The 19,785-nt window shown below is 41.8% G+C and overlaps 1 protein-coding gene across 5 annotated transcripts in view; it reads right to left on the minus strand.

The window, feature by feature from the left end:
• The window catches only part of xirp2a (xin actin binding repeat containing 2a), a 51,515-nt gene extending 38,737 nt beyond the window's left edge, over positions 1–12,778 (minus strand). Inside the window, exons 1-3 of one of the 5 annotated variants that reach the window (XM_029128766.3) lie at positions 12,693–12,778; positions 12,275–12,330; positions 10,758–11,157 (exon numbers count right to left, since the gene is read on the minus strand). In XM_029128766.3, coding sequence (XP_028984599.1) covers positions 10,758–10,970 — 213 coding nt within the window. In that variant the 5' untranslated portion in view covers positions 10,971–11,157; positions 12,275–12,330; positions 12,693–12,778. The other 4 variants (XM_029128800.3, XM_055502535.1, XM_029128794.3 and 1 more) reach the window with 4 other exon arrangements.
• Positions 12,779–19,785: the final 7,007 nt, after the last annotated feature.

Below are 19,785 nucleotides of genomic sequence, written 5' to 3' on the forward strand. Positions count from 1 at the left end.
TCAGTTTTGAGCCCCTTCAGTCCCCATGAATCCACTCAGAGGCTTCACTGATTAGCAAACCAGTGTCCCCCTGGCATTTTGCAAATGAAAGAGTCAGTTGTGGTGATTTAATGTCTGTGTGCTGTTCGCGACAGCGTCTCTGGAGCAGGGCTGTAGCCGTGGCTGCTTTATGGCGAGTGACTGTCAAAAAAGAAAGCCAATCACACATGAGTCACTGTAGGGGTAGTTCATTTTAAATGACAGCATTCCTTTGTCACACGACGCCACCAACATGAGATGTGGACGCTGTATTTACACATGCACGTTCCCTGTGACAGCTCTCAGGATGAGTGTTTCTGGCTGTGAAAGCTGCCTTATGGGTTTGCTGGCATAACTTACAAGTGTCTGCTCTCGAACATGACTCACGAGGCGCATCGGCGGTAAACGGACGACTGGGCCTGACCAGAGCGGCTTCTCTAAACCATGTGTGACCTTCGCGAACCATCTGCAGCGGTGCTCTGCAGGTCTTAACAATCATTCCAGGCTTAGATAATGTGCCCCACATTGTCAGGAGGGATTTTCTCCACAACTGCTTCCAGGTTTGCCTCAGATCAAGTCTGCACCACCGGGAAATACCAACTACAACACGTCAACCAAACAACCCTTAAACCTGGAGCTTTTCTTAAAGTCAACATGCTTCTAAAGAACTGTATCCTAAGGCCCTTAGTTCAGCCATGATGCTTGGAGCTGCCTGTAAAATGCACTGTACACAAGCTCTAGGGCTAAATCATTTAGGCTGTGTGAACAAATAGATGACTGAATGAATGCCTGAGTTAATTACCCGAGGTAATTGTCATCTAGAAAGACTTTTGTGAGAAAAGGCTATTGTGAGAAGAGAAACTAATCTGCACAAAAATGATAAAATAGCTTTGATCCGCGGTGTTGTTTTTAATCTAAATAATGAAGTGTCAAGCACACAGAGTTTATAGCACATTACAAAAGATGGATGTGAAAACACATTTAGGGCATTCTGTATCCCCTGTGTCATCTCCTTTGTTCTGCTGGCTGTCAGGTTATTGTAAGTGGAAAAGGCTAAATCTGAACAGCATGAAATAATAAACCATGAACTTCATCAAATTATGTGAAGCGTTTGTGTTTAATTTGATGGATTACCCGTCATTGTGGAGGTGGCATTATGTGGAATAATAGGGCAACAAGCTCTCAGACCCTGCAGAAAGTCTGTCCCTGCACCCAAGCAGAAAGCGAACTAGACTTTCGCTTACATAATTATAACAACCTCATCATTAAGTTAATGGAACTGTCACCGATTTGAGTTGAAGTTAACATTTGTGCTGCTTCACTGAGGTAAACGCGCGTTGTCACGGTAAAGGCTCTTTCACACTCGCACTCCACCTACGTAGATACAGCAGCTGAAAGAGGAAAACTGCTAAATGGCGAAGGCATCGCTGTAACAGGAAGTATTATTTATTGTGTACTAATAAACATATAGTCAATTTATTCACCACACTTTCACTTTGATGTATAATAAACTTAGCCTCTTACGCCTCTTTGTTTCTGCCAGCAGTCTGTAAAGCTAACGTGGATTTACATATTATAAGTATCTGCTCTGACCACATTAAAGCCATCCACTTCCTAAGGACAGACTCACTGATAGGTATTTCCACTTGCAGGTAAAAGAACCTTGTAAACATCTGGAGACATTCTATTGGCTCGTAGGGGGTGAGCCTTTTCTGGGGGAGGTAAAATACGCTAAATGCCACACAGTCATGCAGACTGTTATAAAAGTGTTCACATTAGACTCGTCATGCCTGGATTTGGTTCTTCACTCCCTCCTTCTACTTCATATTGCGTAACTGTGTCGATTGTTCATGTGAAGGTCATCCCAGCTTTCATGCCATCCTCCTTTCTCTGTCTGTCTACTCGTTGCCAGTGGCTGCCTTTTCACTGGTGCTGTTGTTTGCGTCGAGTGCCGTAAGTGTTCCCTTTTGCAATCCAGCGGAATTATGAAAACATTTTTTTTTTCCGTCCAGTCCTCCATCGACTGTATTTATTACGACTAAACAGAGGCACAGCGAGAACCACCCGCATCAATATTTCAAGCACTCATGGGCAAACAGGCACAAAAAAGACACAGTCCACAAACAGACAGGGAGAAAAGAAAAAGGATGAGCCACGGGCCAGAAAAAGAGACTGAATATGGTCTGATTATATGAGGCAACAGTGAGAGGCGCGTTTGTTACTGTGGCTTGAGTTTTTCTACCAAGTCGCGTTGGGACAGAATGAATTAACTGAAAGGTCAAACACCCAGATGCTGTGCTAGTGAAACTAGGAGGACGACATCAAAACGGAGATGGACAGATGAAATGAACAAACAAGTAAACAGCGCATCTCAACAAAGCCAGCGTAATTTATGTAATTTATACTAAAGCAGACAAAATAGACAAGGGAGGTGAAACAGATGGGGTATTTTCATACTGGAGCTCTCTGCTATAACAACCTGTCTTGATACATCAGCGGAGGGCACTGATGGTCTATTACTGCTCTGGTCACCGCTCATGCTTCATTTTCCTCCCTGGCAGTTTTCTGACACATAAAAACTTGCCTGATGTGTTTTCTCCTCGTCTCATGGCTGGTAAAAAACTCCGTTTGGATACATGATGCAACATTTAGTCAGTCCTCCCTCAGCATTATTTGTGCCAGAATCCTCCTCTCCTGAGGGTGTGTGACAAACAGTGCAGAGGCTTCTGCTTTCTTTTTTTAACTGGGGTTTTATGAAGTGAGGTTAAAACCTGGGTACGACTGAGTTTTCTACTGCTTATTTAAAAAGTGACGTCATTGGCAGGAGGTCAGTTTGCATTAGATGTGAAGTACTTCAGTTGGTTTTGTCAACTCTACAATATTTTATTCAGTAACTAGGCTATTTGCTCTTTTGGTGTTCATATAAAAGTTAATGAGTAACAGTATAATTCTCCATTTCAGACTCTGTGTCTCTGTCCCAGTTTTAGGTACAAGGGCTGGAAATCAAACTTACACGTAGCTTAGTTACGATGACCCACCGTTCAAAGACCCCACTGATTATACACTGACTTTTGACAGGTTTTATGTGATTCGGGTCAGATTAAATGAAGAACTAAATAAACCAACCCAACCGAGATCATTTATGATTTTTTACTAATTTATAAATGAATGAATATCAGAATGCACAGTGCTGGTCAGCACTAATGCGCTGGGTGCTCTGGAATAGTGCTGATTTTGTGAATGTAGGCGTCAGGGAACTGAGGCAAACTCACTCGGATTCCTTGGTGTACGCCCACCTGACCCACTTTTACCAACTGTAGTATTGGCCCTACACGTACAAACCTCTGTCTCTATAGTCAACACAACAGTAAAACCTCTAGGACTTCAGCTGAATAGTTTGGCTACTGCTCTGAAAACATGTTAAAAAATATTATGTGAGCCACACTGTCAACATTGTTCCCCACACAAAAAATTGGAATATAAAAATTATTTATTGTGTGCGTTTCATCACTATTTTCCTACCTGACCAGGGTTAAGTGTCTCGCTTTAAAACACAAAGGTAATTGCTGTTAAAGAAGAAAAGCGTGTTTTTATTGGCCCAACTGGGTCCATTTGAAAATGATAAGTTTGACCCAGATCTGCTGAGCAGCTGATAATTTAAAGCTTGAAACGTGTCCAGTGATTTTGCCTGGCTGCAGACATTAGCAGGTCATTAATGCAGACTGGAGGTGAACTCCACATTAGCCGAGATTGATATAGACAATTTACATTTTTGTGAATAGATTATGAAATAATAGCAGATAATAAATGATCACTGCATAAAGACACGGCCCCATTTAAGTTGAATGTGGCCATAAACTCCTGGTTCTCCATTTTGTCTTTCCTAAACCGATCATCAGCGCTTCTCTCTCAAACCTCAACCTGACAGACATCTGCTCATCTCCAGGGAGGGGCAGTCGCAAGAAAAAGGAAATTAGGAAAGGGTTCAAATGAGTGCGCAGCCCTGAAGTGTGGCCTGATAGAGATTTTGATTATTGAAACATGAATATAATTTGTTAATCAGACTCTGACCTGATTCAAATATTAAAACGCTGTCCATTTAGATTCTCTCCTCACCCGTCTGCTGACTCACTCTTTATCACTCCATCACTCACCATCCATCTTCATCTTCCTTCATCTCCCTCTGCCTTGCCCTTCCATCCACTCTCCCTCCCCTCTTTCACAATGTTGCCCTATGCTCACTGAATGTAAATCATATTTCAGTCTCTTTCATCAGGCTCCGTTCTCTCGTAATGTTCAGTCAGCCAGCATCACCAGGCGCTACTATTTATACATGACGACTCCATGGCCTGGGACACGGCTCTGTTTTCAGCCTCTTTAAATATACACTGAAGCATGGAACTGACATCGGCTGACATACTGCATGCCGAGGTGATATTCTGAGGCCTATAATTATGTGAGTGTGTAATACAAGCTCATGCATGTGGACAAACATCATGTTACCTTCCTTTTATATTACATATTGCCCTGTCCACCGCACTATGCCACAGCTCATAATGTAGCTCCACTTCACCATTACGTACTATTACTGTACTATAGTGAGTCAAGGTGTTTGGTTAGTTTGATTACACCTAATGAAATCCAGTTGGCCTGTTAGGGTAGCCTCTTGTGGTGCCGGTATTTTAGCCCAGGAGAAGAGTATAAAATGTCAAATCAGTCTACATGTGTCTGTCTCTGAGTTGTCTAGGTTTTCTAGCTACCTGTCACATCTATCATTGAACAATTAAGTTTTTAACCTCAAACAAATGAAAATATCCTGAAAAAAAGTAAGTAAAATTATATCAAGGAAAATACATATATATTGAAATTAAATAATGTAAAATATTAAAAAAATGTAATGCTAACGCACTATTATTAAATAAGAAATACATTTAATTATCTTGTTAAATAACTAAAACTCTGAACAGCTTTACTTGGGTATTAATTCACCTCTGTTAGCTTGCTAACAGAGGTGTCAGATGTACAGATAAACCCAACCACCTGGAAGTAGAGTCAGGAACTTCTCCAGTACAAGACAGGAGTCAGAGAGGCTATGTGGGTGCATGTGGAAACCCCCTGACTCATCGGTGGAGTCTTCATACGCAAGCTGTCTCCATTTTTGCCACACTGCCCTTCTATCTCCAGACAAATCAGACCACTTCAGGGGGGGGTCTGTGAAGGCTGGGTCAACTACTCACTTCTTCCATTGAGGATCTAACGAGCCACATTCAGAGCAGGTATAAAACAAGTATAATGTGAAACTAACCTGGAGGATAGATTTGAGGCCAATTTCTCCACTCTACTCTAGCTACTCATTACAATCATTTCATTTTACCAAGAAAGGAAGTTTTATGTCTCAACTTTCAGACAATACTTAAGTAAAAGTACTTGCTTTACTGGTTGTACCGCTAAGTCCAAGCTGGAGGACCACTCAAGTTTAAGTACTAGGTACAAGGACTATCGGGTAAATTAATTTCTCTGGGCATGACTCCAACTGATAAAAGCATTATTCCACATGTGTTGCCTTTATGTCTTGTGAATTCTAACCACCATGCTTCTATTCAGCAACTGTAGGGATTACATCCAGTAAGTAAACAGCTTAAAATAAACTGCAGTATCACAAAGCCACTAACAGTGCTGCTCCTAAGCTCGCTGAGCCATCAACTCATTGCCTCTTGTGTGTCTATACAGTTTCTCTCAGCACTAGTCATAAGGTTTAATGGTTAAGCCAACATTTATGATCTGCAAAACAAGCGATTTGCATAGGAAACCTCTTCTGAAAAGAGAGTGTTCCTCTTTTTTACTAGGACAACATTGGACAGCAAATATGAGCGATGGCATGGTGCTGCACTCACAATAACACGTCTACAATGAATGATTAAAACAGGAAGCCTCGAGGATCTTTGGCTAATTGTTGCTCACATATGCTCTGGTGGGTCTGTGGGTGTCAAACTGGTGTTAGAGAAAAGGCAATGTGAGTCACACAGCAATCTGTATAGAGAAACGGCCTTAAGATATGCATTCATTACCCAGCCGTGGAAATGGATTATCATACGTTGGAGTGAATAAGCGCACGGAACCTCAGCACTTCTGGGGAAGGAAGTAGCTGCACTGAAATCAGTTCAGAGCTGACTTGTACTTAGGTTTCAATTCAACACATCCACAGACAAAACAGAGTCTCTGAATGAGTCCAACGAAATAAGGAGTCGCAGAATGCAACTATTTTGAGAGCTAAAGAAGCGAACAACAAGCGCAATGCCTCACGCGCGCACAAAAACAGACAGACAGACACACACACACACACACACACACACACACACACACACACACACACACACACACACACACACACACACACACTGCTCTGCTGCCAGCTCCATTAAAAGATTTGAATCTTTGAAACTGAGACGAAAGAGATGCCTGGTAAAAGTTAATGGAATTTTTACGAGCTCAATGGACTTGATGAGGACGCCCATGTCCTCATCAAGTCTGGATCAATTTCTTGCAGACACATTGTGGCTTTTAGTTTATTTAAGATTTAATTAAGTGCGTTTAAGAACAGTGGTGAATATTGATTGAATGGTGAGTTTTTCTGGAAGAGGTGGAAAAATACAGCACAATTAGCCTAAAGGATGCCTCATTTCCCTGTTTTAGTGTGACGCTCAATGCTAACGTATAAACTGAGATTTTTCAGAATGGCCGGATGACAGAACTAAATATTTTCTTAAACGCTGAGCAAAAGTTACAATATATGTGAAAACCCTAATGCCTTACCCCGCTAAATGGATATTATATTGAGTGTCATTTTTAGTTGAGGGCATTCTATGAGCACACAGAGGTTTATAAAAAGAAAATGACTATGGGAAAATGAGCATCCTTTCAGTCCATGGAGTTAGACTTGGAAACGATAGCGTGTTAGCAACAGTGATAACACAACTTATGAAAATAAACCAAAGGAGCATTCAAGACAATGATACACCGAGTATATGAAACCACTCCATTCAGAAACAGAGGCCACAGAGCATATGAGCTCCCTTCCTAAAAAAAGTTCCCCATCTCACTCTTTAACCATGTTATCCTGTTAAGAGTGTGACTAGCTTTATCCCACAGTATGAAATCCTCTTAGATTCTTTTTGCTGTGTTAAATTTTTCAAACGCATCAGAATTAGATATTTCACCAATTATGCAAATGGTGCTAATCTGACAGCTTCAGACAGAAGAGAGCAGCCATTTTAAGACACCTCCAGCCATTCGAAATCAACTCCAATTAACACCAGGTGATTGGTAATTGTCTCCCTGTGATAGACTCCTGATTAAAAGCATATCTGTTATTATCCTTCTTGTATACTTTGATTTACACACGGACTGTTTTTACACCAGCCTATATCTGTCAGCGGCACAGATGTTACACTGCCATCCATTGGCCAAGACTGGCCATTGCAGCGTGAACAAACGCCAAGTCAGCCCATGAATACCCCAAACATTTCAATTATGTAACCACTAATTTATGCTGCAACATTCTAATGAGCTAGTGCACACTCAAGAAAGGCTTTCTAAAGTGCAAATGTTCAACATTCGGATAAGTGGCCAGTTTCAGACCATTTCCTTGCATATAAATGACAGACCAGTAAACAATGTGACAGTAGCACACTTATCACACGTTCCTCCCTGTGTGCACAGTCATGACCAGAAGGTCACACAAATGTTGCAAGCACAGTCCCGTGTCCCTCAAGGATCCACCACAACGTTTTTTCAGTCAGGATAAAGCTTTGCATCATCCCTGCTTGCTGTTGCTGGAAATGTGAACTGTTCCAATCACTGCTCACACACACACACACACACACACACACACACACACACACACACACACACTGAGGATACAGCCAAGTGGACGCATGTGAATCCATCAGTCACTGTTAAGGACGGCCGTCCAATGACACTGCAAAATTTAAATAAATGAAATGGGTCAGAGAAAGAAAACTACAGTGCATCATCAAATATTAAACTCAGCATTACAGATGAGCTGGAGACAAGGTCGCGTTTTATAACCAGACGACTGCAGAGTCCTCTCCTCTCTCTGGGAATCTGGGACCGCTGCCCAAATGCTCCATTATCACTGACTACTGGCTCTTTTTCCCAGGAAAAGATAGAAACAGACTATGAGCACTCATGACACAATGCCAAGACTCTGCATGTTGGCACTGCTGTTCCAGTGGCACATGAAACATACAGGCATTCTGACCAGCTGTGCAGTTTATTATTTAAAAACAAATATAAATATTTGATCTTTAGCTTCTCTGGGTCAAAAAGTAAGAATTATAAAGCTGATGACGAATGATTATAAAGTTTACCTCCACACTAACACAAGTCAACTGAAAAGCACCAGAACGCCAGAGACTGTTCGAGAAAAACAACAGCATGAGTCACTTTAGATATGCATGCATAACAGCAGGGGCAGGTCTATGTAGGAGCCGAGGGAGGCAGCTGCCCTTCCCTCGATTGTAAGGTTTCCCCTCTTCACACTAATTTGATGAAAATGATGATAAAGTGGTTATTACGTTTAGCCAACCAAGCCATCTCAGCCTAAAGTCAGAATAATAATGAATGTAATATATGCAGAACACAATTTAATAATGAAAGCATGTCCATTATCATTATGTCAGCCAAGGAAGTCCATTGCTACACATTCATCAAAGTATTACTTTGCATTTCAACAGTGAGGGCAGATGGTAATAATGTTCAGTTTTTGTCAAAACCATTTCAAGGCGATTGATGCAAATGTATGGTAATTTGGGAAATTGTACTTTGTGTTGCTGATGAATTGATTAATTGTATTGCAGTGTCTGGACATAAATTTCCTTTTTTCATACCCAATCAAGGCTAGAATAAATAATCAAAACTATTTGACAGCCTGGAAAATGTTTTCCAAACACAGAACACATCACCAAGCCTGATGATGAATGTTTTCACCTTTATGAAGGAGGAATACAGCAAAAATATTAAGTGGACAGTTTTAGCCTGAATAAACTTCTGAAGAAGCTAAATGCAAAGTTCAATAGTTCATTATACTGTTGGTTGAAGATCAGGCACAGTAGGTTGAACCATTTCACAGAGCCCACTGCGGCTCAAAACAAAGTCAATGAAAACCGTGGGACTCAATTGAAACAAGTCGCAGGCCACAAAAACAAAAACCATGATCACAGAGATCTGTGGCTCACAAGCACACGCTTTTATCACAGATCCATCATCAATGTGCTGTGTACATATATATATATATATATATATATATATATATATTTACAGCAATTTAGTAAAACACAATAAACTAATCATACTGATAGCATAGAAGCACAGAATGACTTCACTGGCCCCTACATACGAAACATCTGATAAAATTCTCCTAATGGTAAACTGAAGATAGCTAATGGTCAGTGAGTCACTGTGGAATGTAAACGGCCATAATAAGCCCAGCACAGGGCTCTTATCTCTGCAGACTGCTGCAGCTCATACCAAAGCAGAACAAACAAATGTCTGGTGACAGAAAGTGTAGATATTAGTTGGGGTAGAAAGCAATAGGAAAAGAAAGCTAAAGATGCTATCGCTGCTTTAGTGATCTGCATCATTAAACACAGTAATTTATAAAATGCTTCACATCAAAAGCCAGATGTCTTTTGATTCAAACAAACCTAAGTCTCTCTGTTCTCTGATTTTTTCATCCTAATGGATACGTTTAGTGCTGATTTCAGCACCAGCTGACATACCAATTACTTGGTTATTTTTATAATCCTGCTTAACCATAAAGCTCCTCAAAATAGGTCCCAAATAACAGGGTGTCAAATATCAGCAAAGCAGTGACACTGCAGACACAGCTGGTATGTATATGTGCCACCAGTTGGTACTGGTCAACACTAGTCCATTAATATACTGGCTTGGCGGATTATGTTAGATTATACTATACTTTTAATTCCTACAGTTTGCATATCGTGAATAGAGATGTTTCCATAAGGCATTACTGAGCCTGTTGGCCTTGGCACAATTTGATCAGTCACAACGACACCAGAAAAGTAGGTCGTCTGGGCCTTTTTGTTTCAACATCAGGCGTTTGGTAAAAGGGAGTTTTTCTTTTAATGATTCATTTCACTTCCAGCAGACTTATACTTTCCCCTCGGAGAAGCCAGCTGACTTGGAAAAACAAAGTGGGAGAGAGAAGGCCCCCCTTCCTCCTCAGCAAGGAGATGCGTATGTGTAAGCGTTTTCTGCGGAAATTCCAATTGGCCACTAAGTTAATCATTTTGAAGACACTTGAGATAAGTAGCATATTAAATTATCGTTAGTCATCGATATCATTTACCAACATAAGTGCCCAATGTGGTGAAACGGATGTATTTTAAAAAACTACAGTTGCAACAGTGAAATCTATCCAGTGCACAGTTTTACCACTCAGAAACCAGATCTGCTGTGCCTGATGCATGACTCCACCATTATGTCACCACTACTGATTTTACATTCTCAGTTTCTTTGAAGGGTGCAAAAGCTTTTCAATTTGTTGCATTACACATTGGAGTGGATGTACCCATCTATCTGACAGTACAAAATACAGGGCAAAGCAGTTACCAAACACTCAATTCACCCAGAGAATAATGGAGTTCCACAGTTCACACCGAAATGTAAAAATACACATTTGCACTGCCAGTACTTACTGTGTTTGCCACAACAGGTCTCTCAAACATCCTCTTTAGGCTATCAAGTGGGATGTCAAACCTCTCAATCCTCTTAGCAGCCTGCAGGTCTTCTCTGAGCACCGGATCGTCTGATACCTCTACCTGCGGCCCAGAGGGACTCCGGGAAACGTAGCCCGAGGTCGCCACCGCTGCGCTCACCACCTCCTCTCCATTTCCTGATTGAATTTCCATTGTTGTAGAGAAACTGTACCTCACCCCTTTTCCCTTCAGGCTGGTGCTTGGAGGGGAAGTCTATTGTCTGAGGTGAACCAGGGGGGTGAGGAAGTGAGGGAGCGAAAACAGAGGGTGAGGAATGGAGATGAAGATGTTGCCAGGGTTCCTTTCTGCCTCTGAGGCTCTTCGGTTTTGCGCAGGCATGCTGAAAAGCAAGAGGAAAGAGGAGGAGAAAAGAAAGTTCACAGGGGAAGTTTTTTCCGCTCTCCTCTGCCTTGTAATTACTCATACGCACTCAGCAGCCTGAGTAAACTCACATGTGGGCTCAGAATAGCAAACTAAGATATGACTTGTAGGAGCAGACCAGCAGAGTGACGACAAAGGAAATAAAGGGGAAAAAAACAAATGTCATAGCAAAAAGTTAGGGGGTTCTCTTTAAAAGCTCATTAGACATGGTTGTGCCTCAGTTCATACAGCGGTTGTCAATCACAGGGTCAGTGAAACTCTTGGTTACTTTTGGACCCATTTTGAAGTCTCTTGTCATGTGAATATTGTTTTATTTTTATTGTAAATACTGTTTACATACATCTCTCAGTTTAGTGTGTTCCTTTTGTGCAAGCTGGCTGACTGTCATCATTAATATTGTTTAATATTCATAAAGATACATGCTATGAGCTAAACTATCACAGTGTGCAGTATAATGTATGACGGTAATGTGTGAATAATGCATGTACCATTTTTAAAACTATTCCTGAAGTTGTGACTAGCTGGTGGATGCATTTATAAGAAGGAGCATCACAAAGTACGTGATGTACAGCTCTGGTGTTGTACATTTTAATGTTGCAGTGTTAGTAAATAAAAAAAAGCTTTATGTGATTACATTTATCTCTATGGGTACAACTGTTAACTGCATTTTTACCAAAATGAAAACATGAAAGAGGCTCCTCAATGCTTTTCGACAGGCCCACCTAGGGCGGTACAATCATTATTACACGGGCAGTATCAGTCTGCCCAGACAGAAGATAAGGCCGTGTCCGGGGGTGGTTGTAGGATCAGATCTACAGTTCCTCGCAGAGGTGGTCAGCAGAACTGCTAAGCCAGTAGTTTAATTAGATAACAATTATTACTGTACATTTATATGCAGCATTTACCTCTTTGCTTATGGCCAATGGGTGTAAAATAATTATCATTAAATTATCATTGAGTCACTTGGTTTACAAAAGCAGTGGGATCATGAAAACTATTTTTTAATAACTTACTAAATTAAATATGAGTACATTGTCAGTTTTCCTGTAGTGCTGCCTACCTGACAACGTTCTCACCTGCTTCCTTGTTGCTGAAGCCATCGCTTCCTCTAGATCCTTAGCATCAATTTGTCCTGTCAAAAGCAAAAAATATTATAATTTCACAAGAAATTCATATCAGTGGGTACTGTAATTTTGCCCTTAGTTGCTCATGGTAAAAACTAGTAGAGTACAGTCTCCAACTGTGTCGTAGCTTTAAATTGTCTTACGTATCTACATTATATTAGCGGTGTCATAGTAACTATATTACATTGGGCCATGTCGATGTATGCAAATTAGCAATGTGGCGCTAACATTATCTAAGAGTGATATTAGCCGAGGGCCTAGCTAACCGTTCACATATGAGTCATGGTATAACATAATACAGTGTAGTGTAGCGTAACAACATATTGGTAAGAGAACGTTTAAAAGTGATTATGCAAACACTTCAACTTACTTATCTTTTAATTATCGCCATTAAATTTAAGATTACCCAGCATGCACCTTTTCTTCTTCTTCTCCGCGGCGGCTAACCGTTGTACCGGGGGTCACGTGCGCCTGCGCCAGCGCCTACTGCGTGCAGTGAGCAGCGTCGTGGCACCATAGAAAAAGAATTATAGCGAAAACGGTTCAAACGTGGTGGGTGTGCTGTGTCTAACTATGTTTTTAGTAAGTTGGTTATAATTTTGCCTGCTTATTTTTCAGCAGCCATTACAGCACTTCTGCACCTGGGCAGCACGTGCCCGTGTTGTGGCACGAAAAGGGACGTGCACGTGTTACGCCAGCTTCCCCGGTGACGCCCACATGCTTTGTTCTCCTCATCCTGTCACTGATGACGTGTCATTCCCAGCATTAAGGATGTGGGCCGTCGCTGCAGTTCGAACTTCACCCCTGCTGCGCTCACAGGGGTCAAATGATGGACGGGACAGAGGAAAGATGCTGACAGATGAAGCCGAGAGGGACTGACAGCTCTGCTGCAGAGTGGTGTAGAAACAAAGGCAGCGCCGCTACGAGTCCGACAGTGAGGCACAGCCACAATAGAAACACCAGTGCGGAGGGAGAGAGACACAATCCAGATAATCCAATCCTAATGAATGAACCGTCATGATATACGCATGCAGCTGATATAGTACAGAGGAGGACACACTATCACTCCATTTATGCCGGGGGCAGATGCATTATTCAGAGAGGGGCCACAGGTTTGTGTGTCTGGATCCTGTGTCCACTGAGGCAACTTGGTTTTCAGCAGTTACTCACCTGTAAACTGAAGAAAACGTCAATTATTGTCATGTCCACAGATGCACACTCCTCTGCACGTATACATTCACTGGAAATATTTCAGAATTTGTTCTAAATGCTTTTCATATTCATTGTTTAGATTAGTTAATTCGTCTCAATTGTTTCAGGTCTGAGTATTTCTTCTCCATTCTGTGTTTACTGTATCAGGTTCCTTAGTTTCTATCAGTTTGCTATTAGGTTGTATTGCTTTTTGTTATTTATTATTTCTTTTTATCTTAAAAACATTCATCCCAGCTTCATCCTCCACAGTATCTGCTATTGCAATTTTCGTCCAGAATTATTTTAATTCAGCAACAAACAGATCAATTATTATGAAATAGAGTAAATACAGGCACTCAATGCTAATAATTAAATGAACTGTAACAGTGGAATAAAGATTTCTTATGATCACCATCTTGATTCGTGGCATAGTGGAAGCCGATACACACACGAGCAGAGCTGAGTGGAATTCAGTGTGAGGGCAAACATAGAGTAAAGCTCGCTAACACAAAGCTGCGCAGCAGCTTTTCTTTAATACAACAAGACAATATTTCAGGCCTCGCGGGGCTTCACAGAGACTTTCTGCAGAAGATTCACCAGGCTAAAAACAACGTCTGCTGCCATTACATTACATTAAATCTGTTGCAGGTTACATGCTTTGGTCCCACGGTCAAATCCTGGCCAAGGACTCCAGACTCATACTTAGGGGACAGACTGAAATATGATCCCGATGATTAGATAAGAAGATGGGAATAGCTGCTTTATTTTGTCTTCAGTCCCACTAAGTCACATTTTCCAGTAAACCTGAAAAGGAATGTTCCTGAACCCGCCGGCGACACCAAGGTCTGGAAAATCTGTTCCAATGCACCCACACATTATTTATTGATGTTTTTGTATGAATGTTATAGAGAACTAGAGAAATTCACAGACTTTAGCCAAAGAAAAGCTCAAGGCCTGGCTCTTGACCATGTCCCAAACATGTGGCCTCACACGGAGGCAGACAACTATTTAGCCTAACACTTACACCTCATGAGTAATTTAGACACTAATCATTCCCTTCAGCCACTTCAACTTAAAACACTATAACCTTGCGACGTCTTTGTCGATCTAATTCTCTGCTCAGCAAGAAATTAAATATCTATATTACCTTTTATGTTGCAGAGTTTTGTGTGAGATCTTTGCATGTGTGTAAAATGGGGGATGATTTCCAGCAGGAATACAGTGATTAGCTAATAAACTAAACAATTAGGTTGAAATAATGATCAAATATTATATGAGGTCAATGTAAACAGTAAAAGTCCGGCTACCCCTCCAGACAGGTGTCTTACTTACTGTAGCTGTCCTGTGATACTTCCGGCTCACTTTCTAGGCACGCGGGGGAGACAGCAGTCAGAGGGAGTCACATTACAGTCACGGCTCCAGTTACTAGAGCTTTACTTCCTGCTTCACCTTCCATAAGACACGACAGGTCACCTGATAGTGACAGTCTGGGACACCATTAGTGAAAACAGCTCACACGAGGGCAGGAACCCTGACTCGTTTCATGATTTCCAGATTTCATATGTCTGAACTGAAGTGTTCAGGTGTTCATCACGTACAGCACAAACAGGACGTACCTGGCTGCTAATCTGAATGTCAGGATGTGTTTTGCAGCTTTTCTTTCTTTCTTTGTGAGGTTGTGTTTTCCTCCTTGTGGCTCCTGAAGACAGCTCCTAAAACATATTACTATTTATAAAGCAGCTGACAGGATTTATCTTACTAATAAATCATGAGCTTATCAAATGACAGTTTTCAATAATAGATGATAAGACCTTCAATTAGCATGTTATTAACCCGTCAATCCACAGGCTGCTGGAAGCAAAGCATCCAAGTGATAGAATAAATATAGACATAATAAAATCTGGTTTTTAATAATAAATGCATAAATGATCTTGAAATGTTCATTAGAAAATGATAGTTAATTTTGAAAAAGATAATAATTATATCATGTTGTGATGTCACACACCATCTTGAGTTTTAATGTGACGCTCACATTCACGACATTTTGGGAACCATCATCATTAAAAGATGGTGAAGACTCAACATCTGTTTATTGTGATTTTATTTCACAAGCCTGACATTAACACTGTGGGGCGTTTGTTGGGTTGTGTGCTATTGTGTTGTTGTTGTTGTTCTCATCGTCATTGTTGTTTTGTTACAGAAGACACCAACTAACCACAAACACCTGGTATATCTGCTTCAATGCTTTATGCTGTAATTGATATTTAGCTGCAGCGTGATACACCTTAATAAAAGATATGTTCTAAGTTTCCAGATCCCCCTCTGAACATTTTTAGAGACGTTCATTATTCTAATCAATCAGAGAAGGTCTCAGGGTGGTTTAACTTGCTAATTCCAGGAAATATCCTAAATTGTGCTGCACTGGATGGTTTGGTTGAGAGAAAGGATGAAGTCTTGATGTCTTCAGAGTGGAAGGCAGAAGTGGAAGGTCTGAGATCAGCCCAGGCTGTGTAGTTGGCTTGTTTGGCTTGGGGCTCTGCCTGTGGTGCTCTTTAAACAGATCCAACAGACGGAGATGCCATCTGCTGCCCTGACCGGCTCTCAGCCACCTCCTCCTCCCTCTGTAGGAAAAACTGAGCGTCCCTCTAGTTCACAGGCATCACAGCTGGTTGTACTCTGGCCCAACGGGGCCACTGAACTACTGTAAAAGGTGGTTCCTCTGTTTAGAACCTGCAGGGTTCTATTGGCTACGCTGTAGGTCGACGCACTTGCAAAGCCTCATTTGTCCTGTGGTTGATGAGCAGTAATAAATTCAGTATGACGGGAAAGTGCAGGATCACATCATGTGCTGCTGGTGGTCTTCAGAACCAGTCACTCTTAAATCAATTACCACAGCTGTGCAGTATTATCTCCTGCTCCACGTTCACATATTATGACTGTAAAATGTTATGACACATTACATATGCAGAGCATCTTGATATTAGGGCCTTTATTGAGCCAGGCCCTCAGGACCCCCAGCTCTTTTTGGGCCGTTGTGTGTTTTTAATGCCGACTCTGCCCTCTGCTGTTCACAGCATAGAAGTACAGTAGAGGGTTATGAAAGGAAAGATGCCGTTCTGTCAGACATACAGTGAAGGACTGACTTCACATCTCCTTCCATAACTGACAATATGGTCAATGAAAACTTATGAGATAGTGACTGATGTGATGTCCATAACAACAGCAGCAGCAGCAACAATAATAGGATTAATTCAGAAGCAATCATATTTCCAACTGAAGATTTGTTTGACTGTTTTTAATACCAACGCTAAAACAAAATCTTTAAAACAATTATTTTTAGACAAATTTGTTTTGCTTTGTTTTAACATCCAGCGCTTGTGTTAAAATGTTCCTGACTGATGCCAGCAGCAGGAAGATGAGTCACTGATGTGGTAATTACAGCTGAAAGGAACAAAGTGAGAGCGACATATTCATGGTGCACAGTCAGCGTTGGACACAGGTGAGAAAACAAGCAGGGCTCCATTCAATTATCCTCCTCAGGAAAGCCTTGCATATGTCATACAGTATTCACCTGTCCTTAAGCAGGGATGAAGAAGCTGCAGTTACCCAACCATTTACTGTCTGTTTACACACCCACACACACACACACACACACACACACACACACACACACACACACACACACACACACACACACACACTGACGTGTGGGTCTCGATGCAGCCGCTCAGCCATTTGTTGGAGTCCCAGGGGAAACAATTAGAGTGGACCGGGCAGAGGCTGGACAGAGGCTGGGAGTTATTAATGGGCTCATGACTCATGACTCAAGCAGAAGCAAAACTCGCAGTGAGAGGATGACGTCAGTGAGCAACAGCTCTACCTTGTGTTCGCTATTGGGAACTGACCATCATCTTTACTCTCTCTACTTAACCCAGCACACACCAAAGCTAATGATCATAGAAACAATGATGACAGGTATTTTTTAGAAAGACAAAGAGGAAACGATCACCAGGGCACAAAGAGACTTGACCTGCATAGAAAGTTCTGTCTGAGATATTTTGCCGATATTTTATTGTTTTAGTGCCACGTTTTGGTCGCCTCCCTGCACATTTTTCTTCTCTTGGACACTTCTGGGTTTTTTCTGGGTAATCTATTGTGTTTTTCTGAGTAATAATCCACTGATTACATCACTGTCATTAACTTATTTCACATTACACATGAGATTCATTTTGAAATAACTCTTTTGATTTGTGACAGTTTGGGCAATTACTGTAAATTAGCACAAGATTTAAAATCCTGGGCTCAGACTTGTCCTCCGCTCTGCTGTGCTGTGCTGCATTACGCATGTTCTGGTCAGGCAGACATTCTCTGCCTCTGGTTGGGAAGAGGTGTCAGCCTCACTGAAAAGAGATGTGAAGTCAATATGGCTGCTCTTTATAATCTCAGATTTCATCCTCCCTCTTCATTTTAGAGACGATTAGTAAATCCATGACACATTTACTACACCATCAGAACGTGTCTGTAACGTGCACATATTCAAAATGCACCAAAGCTTAAAACCTAATAGTCAAAACCAGATGACTTAGAAGGTGGAATGCACCTTTACTGTAAGCAGTACTTTAAACACACCACTTTGATCTGGTGTTAATCTGTACAGGTACAGTGTGTGTCTTACACCACTGGCTGGGAAATGGAAACAGTGTATCTCTGCCTGGTGAATGGCCGTTTCCAGCAGATGGTCAGAAAGGTCAACGCTGACGCCCCACAAAGTTCAAATGTACTGGATCCTTCCTCCAAAGGAAAAACCCTCAGCGGCAGCCAGTGTTCACATCCGCTGGTCCATCCGTGCTTATTTGTGCTGCGTTTCTTTATTAAACGCAGGATAACCTGTTAAGATCGGACGCACATATGGCCACGGTGACGTGCAGTGATCCTAGAAACACGTCATCGCAGGCGCTCGAAGGTTGAGCGGGTCGACCGAAAGGCAGAATGAGCTGCAGCGGGAGATGCTGAGGTGACTTCCAGTCCCTTATATCTCCAGAAACAATAGACTGACATGTTAAAGGCACCATCGTCCTCATGCTGATGGGTTTTTTTCCCTCAACAGGCTCACACTCGTTATTTCTCTCTGCCTGCCTGCCTCATCCCCGCCCCCACCTCCCCACAACCCCTCTAGCTGCCTCCTCTTCCTACTCCACCCCCCTCCTCTCCCTCCCTCCCTCCCTGCCTCCCTCTCATGGCCCGTTGCCATGGAAGCTGATTGGGAAGGATCAGTCTGTCTCTCCTGCACACTGGCACTCCATCCTTGCCAGGAGAAAGCAGGGTGATTCAGAGCGTAGCACAAACCTAAAGACACAAACCACCGTCCATCTCACAGAGGAGGTCACGTTTAACTGCTGATAAACTATGACGATCTAAATATAGAACACCTGAAAATTCACCCTACATCATTGTGTGTTTTTTTTTTTATTTCTGTCTGAAATGTTTCATTCTCCACATTCTTGACAGTAGCTACTTTGCTACTTCATGGCAACACTTGATTTATTTATATACTGTATGATGTGTATTTTGCCCTCGGTTTCACAGTCAAGGGCATTTACCTCCACGCACCAGTGGTCCCATTTCCACAAAGAGCAGAGAGACACAACACAAGCATCTTTCATCTTAATCACCCATTAAACTCGTTAAGGAAAAGAGAGAAGAATGATCACATGACTGGATTTATTCATATTTAATTTTTATCTGCACTAAGTGCATCAATTATCATTATTAGAGGTTAAGAGTTGCAACAAAATAGACTTTTGAGCAGGTCGTGATGCCTCAAAAAAATCCAGGAAGTCTGCAGCATTTGCTTCCTCTTCCTCTCGTGCTGAACATGCACACACACGTGCGCGCGCACACACCCACACGCACACACACACGCACGCACGCACGCACGCACGCACGCACGCACGCACGCACACACACACTCTTTGAACACAGCACACACAAACTCAAGGCTCTCTGCAGCTTTGTGCCTGGTGTTTTTCACCCAGGCTCCACCAGAACGATGAAGACTATTCAGGGTCTAGCTATTGCTATAGCAACAATGTTTAGGGGCTTGTGAGCGGAGGTTGGGTGATTAATCGCATTTATTTCAAAAGAAATTGTTCGTTTTTGGTGTTGAACATTAAAGGTATTGTATTAAAAGCACAGATTGGTCATTTTACAACGTGAAATCAGCATTAAAGAAGATGATTTGTCCTGGGTTTCAGTAAAACCTGTAAAAGCTT

Source organism: Betta splendens, chromosome 2 (assembly GCF_900634795.4).
Source record: "Betta splendens chromosome 2, fBetSpl5.4, whole genome shotgun sequence".
In the NCBI taxonomy this organism is placed as follows: domain Eukaryota; kingdom Metazoa; phylum Chordata; class Actinopteri; order Anabantiformes; family Osphronemidae; genus Betta; species Betta splendens.